Here is a 14,635-nt window from a genome sequence, read left to right as displayed (position 1 = left end):
CGTGATGAGATTTGAACACGCAACCTTTATGTTGCTGGACGTTCGCTCTATCTGTTTGCCTTACACCAACTGATTAATGAACACACCAGGGTCTGTCCTTCTACCGAAACCGTCATTGACCTTGTGTTGTTATCGGATAGATCAATGATAACAAACAGTAGGGTTGTAAACTATGGGCACACGGATCATTCCATAATTTTCTGTCGTAGGAAGGTCCAGAAAACTGTTTTGAATTGTCATAACTCAATAAAAATGAGGTCTATGAAGAACTATAGTGCAGATACTTTTGTTAATTGTTTGAGCAAATTTGACTGGTCTGCTGTATTGAAATGTAACAAGGTGGAAAATGACTGGGGCAATTTTAAATCATTGTTTTTAGATGGTGCAGACAAGCAGGCACCAGATAATGTATTTATTAAGCAAAGAGCAGAATCATGGATAAACAATAACATTTTAAAGGCAATTAAGTGTAGAAATGATCTGGAGTTCTGGATATCCAGGTCAGATTATGTTTTTATAGACTATAAGAAATTAAGAAATTAGGTTTAACAGGATGATAGAGAAGGCCAAGAAAGATTATTTTAATGACAAAATAGTTTCGAATAGGATCAATCCGAGTACATTATTTATGGAAGTGTCTGAAGCTGTTAGGTCACAGTAACAAATTAAAGACCAAAGCTCGACATTTTAGCTTGGACATTAGAGGAAAGGTTCATTCAGACAAGAACATGGTTGCAGACAGTCTGAATAGCTATTTTACAACTATAGCTAATGCATTTGTTCGCAAGGAACCTTATCAATTAGGTTGCTATGGGGAAAGTCAAGTCCAACAATTTTACTCACAGCAGGGGATTCAAGTACTGTAAATGCTATTTCATTTGAAAGTGTCTGAGTCAACTGTGCTGAAGAAGCTGAAGGGAACTTCCAAAGCAACTGGCCTTGACAGTTACTAAGGGACGCTGCGGTAATTATCACCCCCTGTGTAACTCACATTGTAAATCTGTTATTTAACTTGTTCCTCCCCCCCCCCCAGTGAAATAAAACTAGCAAGGGTCATTCCTCTATATAAAAAAGGGAATAAGTTCGATCATGGAAGCCACTGGCCTGTCTCAATCCTGTGCATTTTATCGAAGGCCATGGAAAGATTATGTTCGAACAGATTGACAGTTACATTTCCTTATTTAACCTACTATATGAGCTCCAATCTGGCTTTAGGAAATCCCATTCCACCGACATTCGCCCTACTATATTTAACTGACCACATCAGAAAGGAAGTAGATGGAGGGACATTTTGTGGTATTGTTATGTTAGATCTCCAAAAGGCGTTTGATACAGTGGATCATGAGATTCTGTTAATCAAACTAAGAGCCATGGGCTTTAACAACTTAGCCGTAAAATAGGTTAGCTCTTATCGGCAAGGAAGAAAACAGATGGTGGATGTGGATGGGACCCTGTCGAAATCCAAAATCCTGAACTGCAGGGTACCCCAAGGGAGTGTTCTGGGTCCACTTCTCTATCTGTTATATATAAATGATCTGAAATCTGCCTTTACATGTGACCTTTTCCTCTATGCATATGATTCTGAACCGTTGGTTTCCCATAAAGACAAAAATGTGGTTGAGAAAGCCCCCAGTGCTGAACTTCTGAATGTCAGTAAATGGCTATATGATAATAAGCTGTGATTTCACCTTGGAAAAACAGAGTCCATCTTGTTCGGGTCCAAAGTGAAACTGAGGAAATCCCCAGATTTTAAGGTGGTAGTAGGTGAATAGTAGTCACAGCAAAACACTTAGTTAATTATCTTGGATGTGTGCTAGATAACCATCCTGACAAGGGAGAGCATGGAACAAAACGTTATCTCCAAAGTGAACCATAAAATGTGGTTTCTGGCAAGAACCTCCAAATATCTGGATAGGAATACAATGGTGGCATTTGCTGGGGGCTCTTGTTCAGTGCCACTTTGACTATACGTACCTGGTACAATAGTGCCCCCAAGATCATTTGAAAATAAATTGCAGACATCTCAGAACAACTTAGTCAGGGTTATTCATAAACTACCAGCACTTACTCACCTTGACTATTCTCACTTTGAAAGCCTTTGATGGTTCAAATTGGAGAATAGTATCACAACTCAGGAAATGAGCCAGATGCAGACACAGGAGGTTGATCGATCGATACTCAGAATGTGTATTATACAAAGGGGCAGGCAAAGGGCAGGGCGAGGGCAGGCATAATACAAGGCAGGGTCGAACATGGACAGAATGGCAGGCAGGCTCAGGGTCAGAACAGGCAGAAAGGTCAGACTAGAAAAATTTACTTGAGAGCAGGAGAAACGGGAAATATGCTGGTAAGACCTGACAAGACAAGACGAACTGGCAACAGACAAACAGAAAATGCAGGTATATATTAAGGGGGGAAAAATGGGGAGACCTGGTGCGGGGTGGAGACAAGCACAAGACAGGTTAAACAGAGGCGTGACAGATAGTCTTTCAGATGAAATTATGTCTTGTACATCAGATTGTCCAGAGTACGGACCCCAGGTAGCTAAGTAACTACTTTAACTTGGTCCAGGATATCCATAACTATTCCACTAGAAGGAGTGAAACTGACGTTGTTCCTTTTAGATTTAATAGTGGTATGGGAAAATAAACTGTTTCCAATTTGAAACTTCTAACCTCTAGGTAGTTTCAAGATCTCACTGAAAAAAATGGCTAAATAGTAGCATGTCTCAAAAGTGAGTCAAAAGTGAGTAAGATTATCATTTGTGGATGAGAAGGAAATGCCTGGGATAGCATATGGTCTGCCTTTTGGTGCCTGTTGTGTATAATCATTGAGACAAGGGAGATGTGCCTGTCCATAGTTGGTTATTAGGAAATGGAACTGTACTAATTATCTCATGCTATGAAACAAACAACAATTGTGTCTGTCATTGTCTGTCATCCCACCTTCCCCTCCAAAAGAACCACAATGGAAATATGCTTTTCAACTTTGTGTTATCTTTGATGAATTTCTTAAATTGTATGTGGAGGTGTCACTGGCTGGAGCGCCCCTATGTATGTATTTAAAAAAAAAGTCTAATCAATAAAATCAATCAATCAATCAACCATACCAAATGTAACACTCATACTCATTTGAGTATCCCGGATGGAAGTTTACTCTGTTACGTCTAATCTATGAGACCAGGCTACGTCCAATCTATGAGACCAGGCTACGTCCAATCATACAGAGCCATTCAGTTTATAGTATGGAGCTTTGTCTCTGTAGTCATCGTCATCATCAGCCAATTGGCATCTTGTCCATGATGTCATTCCACAAATGCCCAAATGAGTGTGTATGGATGGGCATACCACATAACGAAAACATTTTCTAATTGTATTCCTTCTCAAGAATATCCTTTGTCCACATAAATTAAAGTCTATTAAATAACCAATAGATTATGGAAATGTCATTTTACTCTGTTCGTCTTTTGGAGAATGTCTTTCAGAGAAAAACGACTTTATTGAGAAATGTAGTTAATATACCTGTGATATGTGGTTGTCTCACTTAGCTAGCTTTAGATGAATGCATTAACTGTCACTCAGAATAACTGTATCTGCTAAATTATTAAAATGTAAATGTAATAGGACAACCAAAAGATATGGTTCTAAAACAACAAAGGATTTTATTTTTATTTTGTATTTCTATTTTTATTTTTTACATACGTTTGTCGTGAAGTTATCTACTGTACCGGTTGTGGCATCACAAAATGGAGGCAAGGAGAGGGAGGCTGATGAGAGCAACAACCACCATGTGCTGGCCTGTCCACATGGCAAATCTAGATTAGAAGCAGATAAGCCGACAGAGAGCGGGGGGGAGAACCAGAAGAGAGAGAGAGAACCAGAGAGAGAGAGAGAACCAGAGAGAGAGAGAGAACCAGAGAGAGAGAGAGAACCAGAGAGAGAGAGAGAGAGAGAAGAGAGAGAGAGAACCAGAGAGAGAGAAGAGAGAGAGAGCGAGAGAGAGCTCAAAGTCGTTGAGGTTGAAAGGCAAGCTTTAGTGAAACAGTGTCCCTTGAATACCGAGAGTGTAGCAGTGTTGTGTGTGTGTGTGTGCGAGCCTGTGTGTTTAGTTGTGTGTGTGTGCTAGTGATGCGCAGGTCAGCTGTTAGTTAACCCGCACCCGCCTGCAATTACTAATAACCCATCTGCAACCACGACTATATGTGATAATGTGAAATTCTGAGGCCGCTACCCGACACTAACCCTCTAGCTAATATAGAAAAATGTGCTGTATACAGTCAGAGATGGCGGAACGATTTTTTGACAGGGGGTGCAGGATTTTTTTAAGCCTAATTTTGACATGTTTCTGCTTAACTTCTGAAATGTTTGTAGGCTATTTGTTAGTCAATTTGTCTACACATAGGAAAGATTTTTATGCAACATTTTCAAATGACATCAGTTTGATCAGTTTTATGGAAATGAAAAGCTGTGAAAATGATGCATATTTCATGTGGTTGAAATACTATCAGCTTTTATAATGCTGATAAAGATAACCCATTTACAGAAAGGGCCTAACCATGCACTAGCACCTCACTAGCATCTCAGTGCTAGAGGAGTCACTACAGACACTCTGGTTCAAAACCAGGCTGTATCACAACCAGCCGTGATTGGGAGTACCAAAGGGCGGTGCACAATTGGCCCAGCGTCGTCCGGGTTAGGCCGGGGTAGGCCGGGTTAGGCCGGGTTAGGCCGGGGTAGGCCGGGGTAGGCCGGGGTAGGCCGGGTTAGGCCGGGTTAGGCCATCATTGTAAATAAAAATGTGTTTTTAATGGACTTGCCTAGTTAAATAAAATACAAAAATACCTTCATTCTCTCAAGATGCTGAAAGAAAGAAATCATATTTCTCCACTCCTGTTCCACTGTCAAAATGTACACTTGGTGTGTCATTTTACTGCAATAAATGCTTGATTCGACAGGAGTTAATATCATATTAGGCGATGTGAGAGGTTATAGACCTATAGTCAGTATCCACATTTCACGTTGGCTACTATTCCATTTAACCCATCTGAACAGTGCAGTTCCCTTGACGTGACATATTTGACATATTTGAAGTCCCCGTCTTGTGACTGTTGAATTTATTTGTAGAGCACCTCACAATCATCACACAGAACATAGCCGGCAATGCTATCATCCTCTTCTACCACTTCACCAAATCTTTCCCAAATATTACTGCTCTGGCCTTCCCCTCTCTTTAATTCAACTCTCCAACTCTCTTAACGTTTTCTGCCCAAGTTACCAAAAAGCATTTGCCGATTTTCAAGTATTTGGCACGCAAAGTCTACGGTTAAGCCCTAAAGCTTATAGGTTTATGCACTAATGCCAGATAAAAACAATGAAAGAAAAACCTAAATGTAGCCTGTAGATATGAATTGCACAAGAATGTTTTATGCATTGTTTTCTCTTCTTTTAAACGGCCCTCCACATACCACCTTCCACCAAATGTACACACCTGCATAGTCATAGACACACACGAACACACTCGCTGATAAACAACAACAAAAAATGAATTTGTAGGCCTTATGAACCAGGAGAGTCAGTTGGGTTCACAGTGATTTTTTTTAAGGTCTATGTCCCTAGTTGGAAAATGTGTGATAGCAATGGTAGCTTACTGTGTGTTATCACTCTTTCTTTCATCCCCACATCCCATTCATTTTTCCCATAGGGATTTGACCCTATGACAAACAGTGTTAGTATACATCAAGTCATTGATCACGTATACCCTTTAATCATATCATTGGATACCTTTGATTCACAGTTATCCACCAGACACGTATTCAGGTCAGCAGAACCTTGACCTTTGACCTCTAGGGGCATAATCAGAAGTAAATGTATGAATTACTTTAAAAAGGTAAAACCCTGATACATTTTAAACTTTGATTGACAAGTGGTTCTGAAAGGTCATGCAATTAGCTTTAAAATGATATACAATATCACTCACTTTGAAAGCACCAGCTACAACTATTGCTTAAAAAAATGTCCATATTGGGCCATTAACATCAGAATGCTGGAAGCTTAGCCATAGAATTCCGTTTGGTGGGGCAGCTGTTTTTTGGGATTATGACTTTGATGATAGAAGCATCAAATTGCACACACAGAGCTAGAACAGGTTTCTAAAAAGATTTCTAGATGCCCGGCCATCACAGGACTCAGGCATTGACCTACATTCCATTGATTTAGGTAAGTCCATTGGGGACTTACATGAAAACAGGCATTGTTCTATAGCTTCCCTGTGCATGTTACCAGGTCAATCTGTATGTTAGATAAGATGAATGACAAGTACAGTAGGCTATCTTCTGTGTGGTGTCAGTCAGAGAAAAGAGAAACGCTCTGCTCTCGTTGTCGACTTTGGACCTGTTACGCTGTGTGTTCATTTCATAATTACCACCCTGCCAGTAGCTGGACTACAAAAGGAGGGAATCTCCACATTGAGGATAAGCAATGGAGACTGCGCTGGTGGAATGGAATACTTACCCCATTCCTATTTGCGGTCTTCAACAGCCCGGCGAATAGCCGTACATGGTGGCACTACTGTAAATGTGGACCTTCTAATTCGCCATAAGGCTCCTATACCGTAGTATAACCATGATTCACTATGATTCACCATGATTCACTAGCTCTCTGGAAGTACCTTCTTTGAACCTTTAAAGGCACCCCTTTACGGAGATACGGCACCTCTTAGCTTTTCACTGTCGAACACTCGGCGTATGTTATGTTCTCCAGTGAGTCGGCAGTAACTTATGAATATGAAAAACGGAGCAGAAAAGACAAGTGGTCACCGCAACTATACGACACAATAAACATATTCTCAATTTGTATCCTTCTCTTCTCAATAGACCTTCCTCAATAGCCACCTCAATTTAGTGCTTCATCCAGTAAAATCAATGTATAGGCGTTCGACCCGAATCCCCTCATATCTGTAGCAGGGGGTTGAGATTCCACCCGTAAAAGTGAAATTGCTCTTGGTGTTGTTGCTCTGTTGGCTTCATTACTTTGATGGGCGTGTGATTGTGTTGTATCTCACGACTTTGTCTTTCTGTTTGTTTTTGTTTCAGCAGGATGGGCTCCCAGGGAGTTTGCAGATAAAGGGTATGTCTCCATTATTCATTTCTTCCTCTCTCTCTCTCTCTCACCATACCTGTTTTTCTTTCACTTCCATGAATGTTATTGTAGCGGTGACTACGGAGCTGTTATTGGGTAGTTGAGTAAAACGGTTGACAAATTAAACAGTTAGATAAACACACATTTCCATTGAATGAACAAGGAACGTTCTGAAAAAAAATCAACGGGCTTATGTTGTTTCTACGAAAAAAGGATTTCAGAAGTTTAAAAGGAGAACCTGTGTGGTTGGTGGAGTGTGTTGCAATAACTTTGTTTCAAGAAGTCTACCAGTAGCCTTGGGTTGTGCGAGCTGGAACAGCTCATAAGGCTGGAGACTATCTCCTGTTTCTATAGCGTGAGGCAGCTTGATGTACAAGTACATCCCCTGGACAGGACACTAATCTATCACAGGGTCTTACCCCCAATCTACACTATGTAATCAAAAGTATGGGGACACCCCTTCAAATTGGTGGATTCGGCTATTTCAGCCAAACCCGTTGCTGACAAATTGAGCACGCTGCCATGCAATCTCTATAGACAAACATTGGCAGTAGAAGTGCCTTACTGAAGAGCTCATTGACTTTCAACGTGGCACCGTCATAGGATGCCATCTTTCCAACAAGTCAGTTCATCACATTTCTGATGTGATGAATGACGTTTCAATCATCTGGTAGTCCGACGGACAAATCTGGGTTTGGCGGATGCCAGGAGAACGCTACCTGCCCCAATGCATAGTGCCAGCTGTAAAGTTTGGTGGAGGAGGAATAATGGTCTGGGGCTTGTTTTGATGGTTCGGGCTAGGCCCCTTAGTTCCAGTGAAGTCAAATCTTAACGCTCCAGCATACAAGACGATTCTGTGCTTCCAACTTTGTGGCAACAGTTTGGGGACGGCCCTTTCCTATTTCAGCATGACAATGCCCCTGTGCACAAAGCGAGGTCCATAAATGGTTTGTCAAGATCAGTGTAGAATAACTTGACTGTCCTGCACAGAGTCCTGACCTCAACCCCATTGAACACCTTTGGGATGATTTGGAACACCGACTGCGAGCCAGGCCTAATCGCCCAACATCAGTGCCCGACCTCACTAATGCTCTTATGGCTGAATGGAAGCAAATCCCTTCAGCAATGTTCCACCGTCTAGTAGAAAGCCTTCCCAGAAGAGTGGAGGCTGTTATAGCAGCAAAGGATTTGGGAATGTGATGTTCTATGGGCAGGTATCCACATGCTTTTATACCCTGATGAAGACAGATTGTCTGTCGAAACGTTGGACATAAATATTTTTCTTTTGTTTCTTTCGCCTCTAGATTGTCCACATACTTTTGGACATGTAGTGTATCTCCTTCATGCTCTGCGCCAAGCAGACACTCATCAGGTCCAATTTTTACAGTCTTTGGTATGACTAGGCCAGAGATCGAACTCACAACCTTCCTCAGGGCAGACACTGTAACCACAAGGGAACCTGTACATCAATAAGTTGTGGAAGATGAGAATCCTTCGCTGGGATATATCGACCAAATTGTTGGAAAGGGGAATTGGAGGTAGAAAAAGCACTTTCCCTTCACTGTGAGCAAAATGTCCCGACACAGGCAAGATAAGTAAGAAGTAAACAGGCTATCAAGACTAACATACTGTATTTACTGTTCTGAAGGAGGTGTGTTGCAGTACGTACCACACACTGGTGGTACGGAATCGGAGTTCAGATAGTACTGCATACCTTTCAAATGGTGTTTGCTTAAGCCTGCCTGGAGTGCTAGATGGGTGGGGTTTGCTTTGTCTGGTAAGCATTTGAATGATACTATTTGAACCCAGGTCTGATAGAAATCCACTAGTCATTCCAAAAGGCTTCTATTTTAGGTTTGTACAAAGTACTTCAGAGAGGTAGAACATGAGTCAAACCACTGAAAGGGAATCTGCTCCCTCTGCCTTGCATGAAAGAGACTATCCTATCGACTTAGGCCATCAACGTGGATGTCTATCATTCACTGCAGTGTTGACCCCTTCTCATCTCTTTGAGGAGGGAAGGTGTGAAGAGTAAGCCCGGGGATTTGAATCTCAGGGAATGAGTTTGTCTTTCATATTCCGCTTGTCATCCTCAAAAAAGTGAATAATTATATGAGCAAACTAAATAAAAGATTACCATCAGGGGTAATGACATATATAATTAATTATTTCATGGGTTATTCCATCTTCTCTTATAATGATACTTGTTAAAACTTTATCCTACTAAAACTGGTATAATGGTTTATTTTACTTACAGTACCAGTCAAAAAATGTGGACACACCTACTCACCAATTTGTCTTTATTTTCACTATTTTCTACATTGTAGCCACCCTTTGCCTTGATGACAGCTTTGCACACTCTTGACATTCTCTCACTCTTGACAACCAGCTTCATGAGGAATGCTTTTCCAACAGTCTTGAAGGAGTTCCCACATATGCTGAGCACTTGTTGGCTGCTTTTCCTTCAGCCAGGCCATCTGATGCAGCACTCCCTCACTCTCCTTCTTGGTCAAATAGCCCTTACACAGCCTGTAGGTGTGTTGGGTCATTGTCCTGTTGAAAAACAAATGATAGTTCCACGAAGCGCAAACCAAATGGGATGGCGTATTGCTGTAGAATGCTGTGGTAGCCATTCTCATTAAGTGTTCCTTGAATTCTAAATATATCACTGACAGTGTCACCAGCAAAGCACCCCCACACCATCACATCTCCTCCTCCATGCTTCATGGTGGGAACCACACATGCAGAGATTATCTGTTCACCTACTCTGCGGGAAAAAAATCTCAAATTTGGACTCATCAGACCAAGCAAGTTTCTTGGTCCAAGCAAGTCTCTTCTTAATGGTGTCCTTTAATAGTGCTTTCTTTGCAGCAATTTGACCATGAAGGCCTGATTCACGCAGTCTCCTTTGAACAGTTGATGTTGAGATGTGTCTGTTACTTGAACTTTATTTGGGCTGCAATTTCTGAGGCTGGTAACTCTAATGAACTTATCCTCTGCAGCAGAGGTAACTCTGGGTCTTCCATTCCTGTGGCAGTCCTCATGAGAGCCAGTTTCATCATAGTGCTTGATGGTTTTTGCGACTGCGCTTGAAGAAACGTTCAAAGTTCTTGAAATGTTCCGCATTGACTGATCTTCATGTCTTAAAATAATGATGGACTGTTGTTTCTCTTTGCTAATTTGAGCTGTTACCAAAGTATGGACTTGGTACAGTATTTTACCAAATAGGGCCTTTCTTCTGTGTACCACCCCTACCCTGATTGGCTCAAATGCATTAAGGAAAGAAATTCCACAAATTAACAAGGCACACCTGTTAATTGAAATGTATTACCTCACAAAGCTGGTTGAGAGAATGCCACAAGTGTTCAAAGCTATCATCAAGGCAATGGGTAGCTACTTTGAAGAATCTCAAATATAAAATACATTTGGATTTGTTTAACACTTTTTTGGTTACTACATTATTCCATACGTGTTATTTCATAGTTTGATGTCTTAACTAATATTCTACAATGCAGAAAATAGTAAAAATAAAGAAAATCCCTGGAGTGAGTAGGTGTGTCCAAACTTTTGACTAGGACTGTGTATTACATGTTTTAAGCATGAATGGGTCGTTATAATGTCTTATTGCAAGGCTTATTGACAACTGACTTAAAATCGCTGTTATTTAATCAGGAACATTAGGAGATAATCCTGCGATGTTATAAAGGTGTAATACCCACTTCTGACACGTCTTACAGTGCATTATAACTGCTTCATAATGCATTATACCTGTCAGCGTCAAGTGTCACCAATACTTTCAATGTTATTATACAGACTCATAGATACAGTAGTAGTGTATATCAAGCCCAAATCACACTATATTTGGTACATTACTTACACTACATGACCAAAAGTTTGTCGTACATACATACATCTGATTCCAAAATCATGGGCTGTAATATGGAGTTGGTCCCCCCTTTGCTGCTATAACAGCCTTCACTCTTCTGGGAAGGCTTTCCACTAGATGTTGGAACATTGCTGCGGGGACATGTTTCCATTCGGTCATAAGAGCATTAGTGAGGATGGGCACTGATGTTGAATGATTAGGGCTGGCTCGCAATCTGCATTCCAAATAATTCCAAAGGTGTTCGATGGGGTTGAGGTCAGCGCTCTGTGCAGGCCAGTCAAGTTCTTCTGATCTCAACAAGCCATTTCCGTATGGACCACGCTTTGTGCACTGGGGCATTGTCATGCTGAAACAGGAAAGGGCCGTCCCCAAACCGTTGCCACAAAGTTGGAACCACAGAATAGTCTAGACTTTCATTGTATGCTGGAGCGTTAAGATTTCCCTTCAATGGGGGCTAGTCTGAACAATGGCAGATTTGTCCGTTCGGACTGCCAGTTGGTGAAGCGTGATCCATCATTCCAGAGTATGAGTTTCCACTGCTCCAGAGTCCAATGGCGGCGATCTTTACCCCGCGGGTTACTCAGCCATGGAAACCCATTTCATGAAGCTCCCGACAAACAGTTCTTGTGCTTACGTTGCTTCCAGATGCAGTTTGGAACCGAGGACAGACGATTTTGCAGGTCAGAAATTTGATTAACTGACTTGTTGGAAAGGGGGCATCCTATGACGGTGCCACGTTGAAATTCACTGAGCTCTTCAGTAAGGTCATTCTACTGCCAATGTTTGTCTGTGGAGATTGCATGGCCGTGTGCTCGATTTTATACACGTGTCAGCTACAGGTGTGGCTGAAACAGCCGAATCCACTAATTTGAAGGGGTGTCCACATACTTAGTGTATTTTTCTGTAAACGTCAATACTTAAAAGAGGTGTTGCATTCCCCAGCAAGAAAACCAAATAATATCGCTGAAACAAAAGGGGGAACTAACAAAGAGTCACTGACAACTAAGTTTAAACAGGTGGGGTTTTAAGAGGGGTTCTGAAAGACACTCATGGGGGTGTCCACTGAAAGTTAACTAGCAACAACTGGACACCCACCATGAGCGCCCCATAAATTTGCCCAAGAAGTAGCAAACAAACGAAAAACCCACACCAAACCTAATGAGAGTAAGTAAACCAAAAATGTGAAACAAAACAAAAGCAGGGAAGAATCAGGTTGTTTGTCTGGAAATAAAAATAGGGAGCGCTAACTAAAGGTGTTAAACCTCCACATCTCTCAAGACAACTGCAGCACTGGGTCAGCCACTCTTAAATAACATCTGGGCTAGCCAGGTGAAACACCTTCCCACTAACGAGATGGACAAGCCAGTACAGGTGTAACTATACTGACTAACGAGGTGGCACCCATCGTTGCGCTCTACGTGCTAATGTGCTCTATGTTCTGAAAGTCTAGCCTCGAAACATAAATGGAAAAACCAAAACCTGTAACAGAGGCCAACACACAGGTGATAGAGAGTACCTCTAATATCTCCTGTTCACAACATTACCCTGGCACCTAATCGTCCACCAATGTGACACGAGACAACACAATACTACGGCATGACAAATGTCTTAGTGCTCTCCCACGGTGTCTGACAGATGCATCTCGTCCGACACTCTGTCACCTCTGTAATGTGGAGACCCTTCAACGCGCACACACACACACACACACACACACACACACACACACACACACACACACACACACACACACACACACACACACACACACACACACACACACACACAGTCAATGTCAGGAGGTAGAAAAGTGATGCAGTGACCAAGATGTCTGCCACTAAGTGTTATGCAGGGTTGGTAATGGATGTCTCTCAATTTTTTCTCTCCACCTCAGGAAGGTCAAAGCTGAAATTGTAGAGGGGGCATTATCATAAAGGGCGGTCCCCAGCTGTCGGCTTCGATTCGGTTTTATGAACCCTTCTTGGCATCCTGGCATCTCTATACTGGTACCCCGTCTAATTCCAGATTGAATTCAAATGCCTGGTAGTCCGACGGACGAATCTGGGTGTGACAGATGCCAGGATAACTCTACCTGACCCAATATGTAGTGCCAACTGTACATTTTGGTGGAGGAGGAATAATGGACTGGGGTTGTTTTTCATGGTTCGGACTTGGCCACTTATTTCCAGTGAAGGAAAAGGTAAACGCTCCAGCATACAATGACATTGTAGACAATTCTGTGAACTTTGTGGCAACAGTTTTGGGAAGGCCCTTTCTTGTTTCAACATGACAATGCCCTCATGCACAAAGCGAGGTCCATACATACATTTTTTGTCGAGATCGGTGTTTAAGAACTTGACTGTCCCGCAGAGAGCACTGACCTCAACCCCATAGAACACCTTTGGGATGAATTGGAATGCCGACTGCGAGCCAGGCCTAATCGCCCAACATCAAGTGCCCATCCTCACTAACACTCTTGTGGCTGAATGGAAGCAAGCCTCCACAACATTGTTCCAACATCTAGTTGAACGTCTTCCCAGAAGAGTGGAGGCTGCTATAGCAGCAAAGGCGGGACCAACTCCATATTAATGTCCATGATTTTGGAAAAAGATGTTTGACAAGCAGGTGTCCAGATACTTTTGGTCATGTAGTGTATCGCTGCCATGTTTTAAGTCATGCCCCCGTCCGTCCTTGACTTTTCCTAAGTCATTTAATTTAACAAAAGTACGTTGTAAGAATTTCAACATCACAAACAGAATTTGTGTTATAAGCAGTTTTTAGAGGATGTCATTTTTGTCCCCAAGTGCCACAAAGTGACTTTTTCAAATCCTGCTATAGAGTCACATGCAGGTAAGATTTGGGAAGGCCCTTAGATTATTATTTTTTATATCAGAAAGAGCAGATTTTGAGGTTTCCAAAACACTTACCCAAATAAATCTCAGAATTGAAGGGGTTAGCTGCATTTAAAAATATAACTTCTGCCACGAATAAACACTGTTCCATGCGCTCCGTGTTTGGAGCAGATAGCCTACGGCGACATGAACTAATGAAAATCCTATATTGTTTTTTTTAAATAATTAATGTTCACGTACAGTATACTGACGTCACCCAACACAACCAAAGGATCATTTGAAATGTATTTATTAGACTGTTAGAATGTTTGAGTCAAAATAACTGCTCATTGGCTTAAAGGGGGGTCCCCCGAGGCTTGATTTGTCCAGCGTTCATGGTTATTTGAAGTTATGAACAGTGCAAAACAGGAAGTTTAAACCTTTCGTATGACTTATTGCTATAGCTGGCGCTAAATTGGATCAATTGGGATATACAAATATTTTTCGGGGTCAAATGTGTAGTCAAAATCCAAAGGTATTAATCAATTGTTATGGTGACCTTATATGCCCTAGCTACAATATTTTGAGACTCCAGTTCAATCTTCAAAACAGTAAGTTAAGAGTAATTGGATAGACATAACATGTCATTACAGTACACAAAGTCAGCTTCTGTGCTGTTGTCTCACACATTTTCAGACTGACAGATTGTTATATTTTTACATTTAGTCATTGGTTCGTGATGCAGATAAAACAATTAAGGACAGATCCAGAATAAACCAAAATGA

The 14,635-nt window shown here is 41.6% G+C and overlaps 1 protein-coding gene across 2 annotated transcripts in view; it reads left to right on the top strand.

Annotated features, from left to right (window-relative positions):
- LOC109905288 (follistatin-related protein 5-like) overlaps positions 1-14,635 on the top strand; it is a 166,261-nt gene that overhangs the window by 27,005 nt on the left and 124,621 nt on the right. Inside the window, exon 3 of one of the 2 annotated variants that reach the window (XM_020502574.2) lies at positions 7,094-7,124. In XM_020502574.2, coding sequence (XP_020358163.1) covers positions 7,094-7,124 — 31 coding nt within the window. Of the gene's footprint in view, positions 1-7,090; positions 7,125-14,635 lie in introns of both variants that reach the window. The other variant, XM_031790249.1, reaches the window with a different exon arrangement.

The sequence above is a fragment of the Oncorhynchus kisutch genome, linkage group LG15 (genome assembly GCF_002021735.2).
Source record: "Oncorhynchus kisutch isolate 150728-3 linkage group LG15, Okis_V2, whole genome shotgun sequence".
Lineage (NCBI taxonomy): Eukaryota > Metazoa > Chordata > Actinopteri > Salmoniformes > Salmonidae > Oncorhynchus > Oncorhynchus kisutch.
The sequence above is the reverse complement of the archived record's forward strand: the minus strand, read 5'-3'. Positions and strand labels throughout refer to the sequence as shown.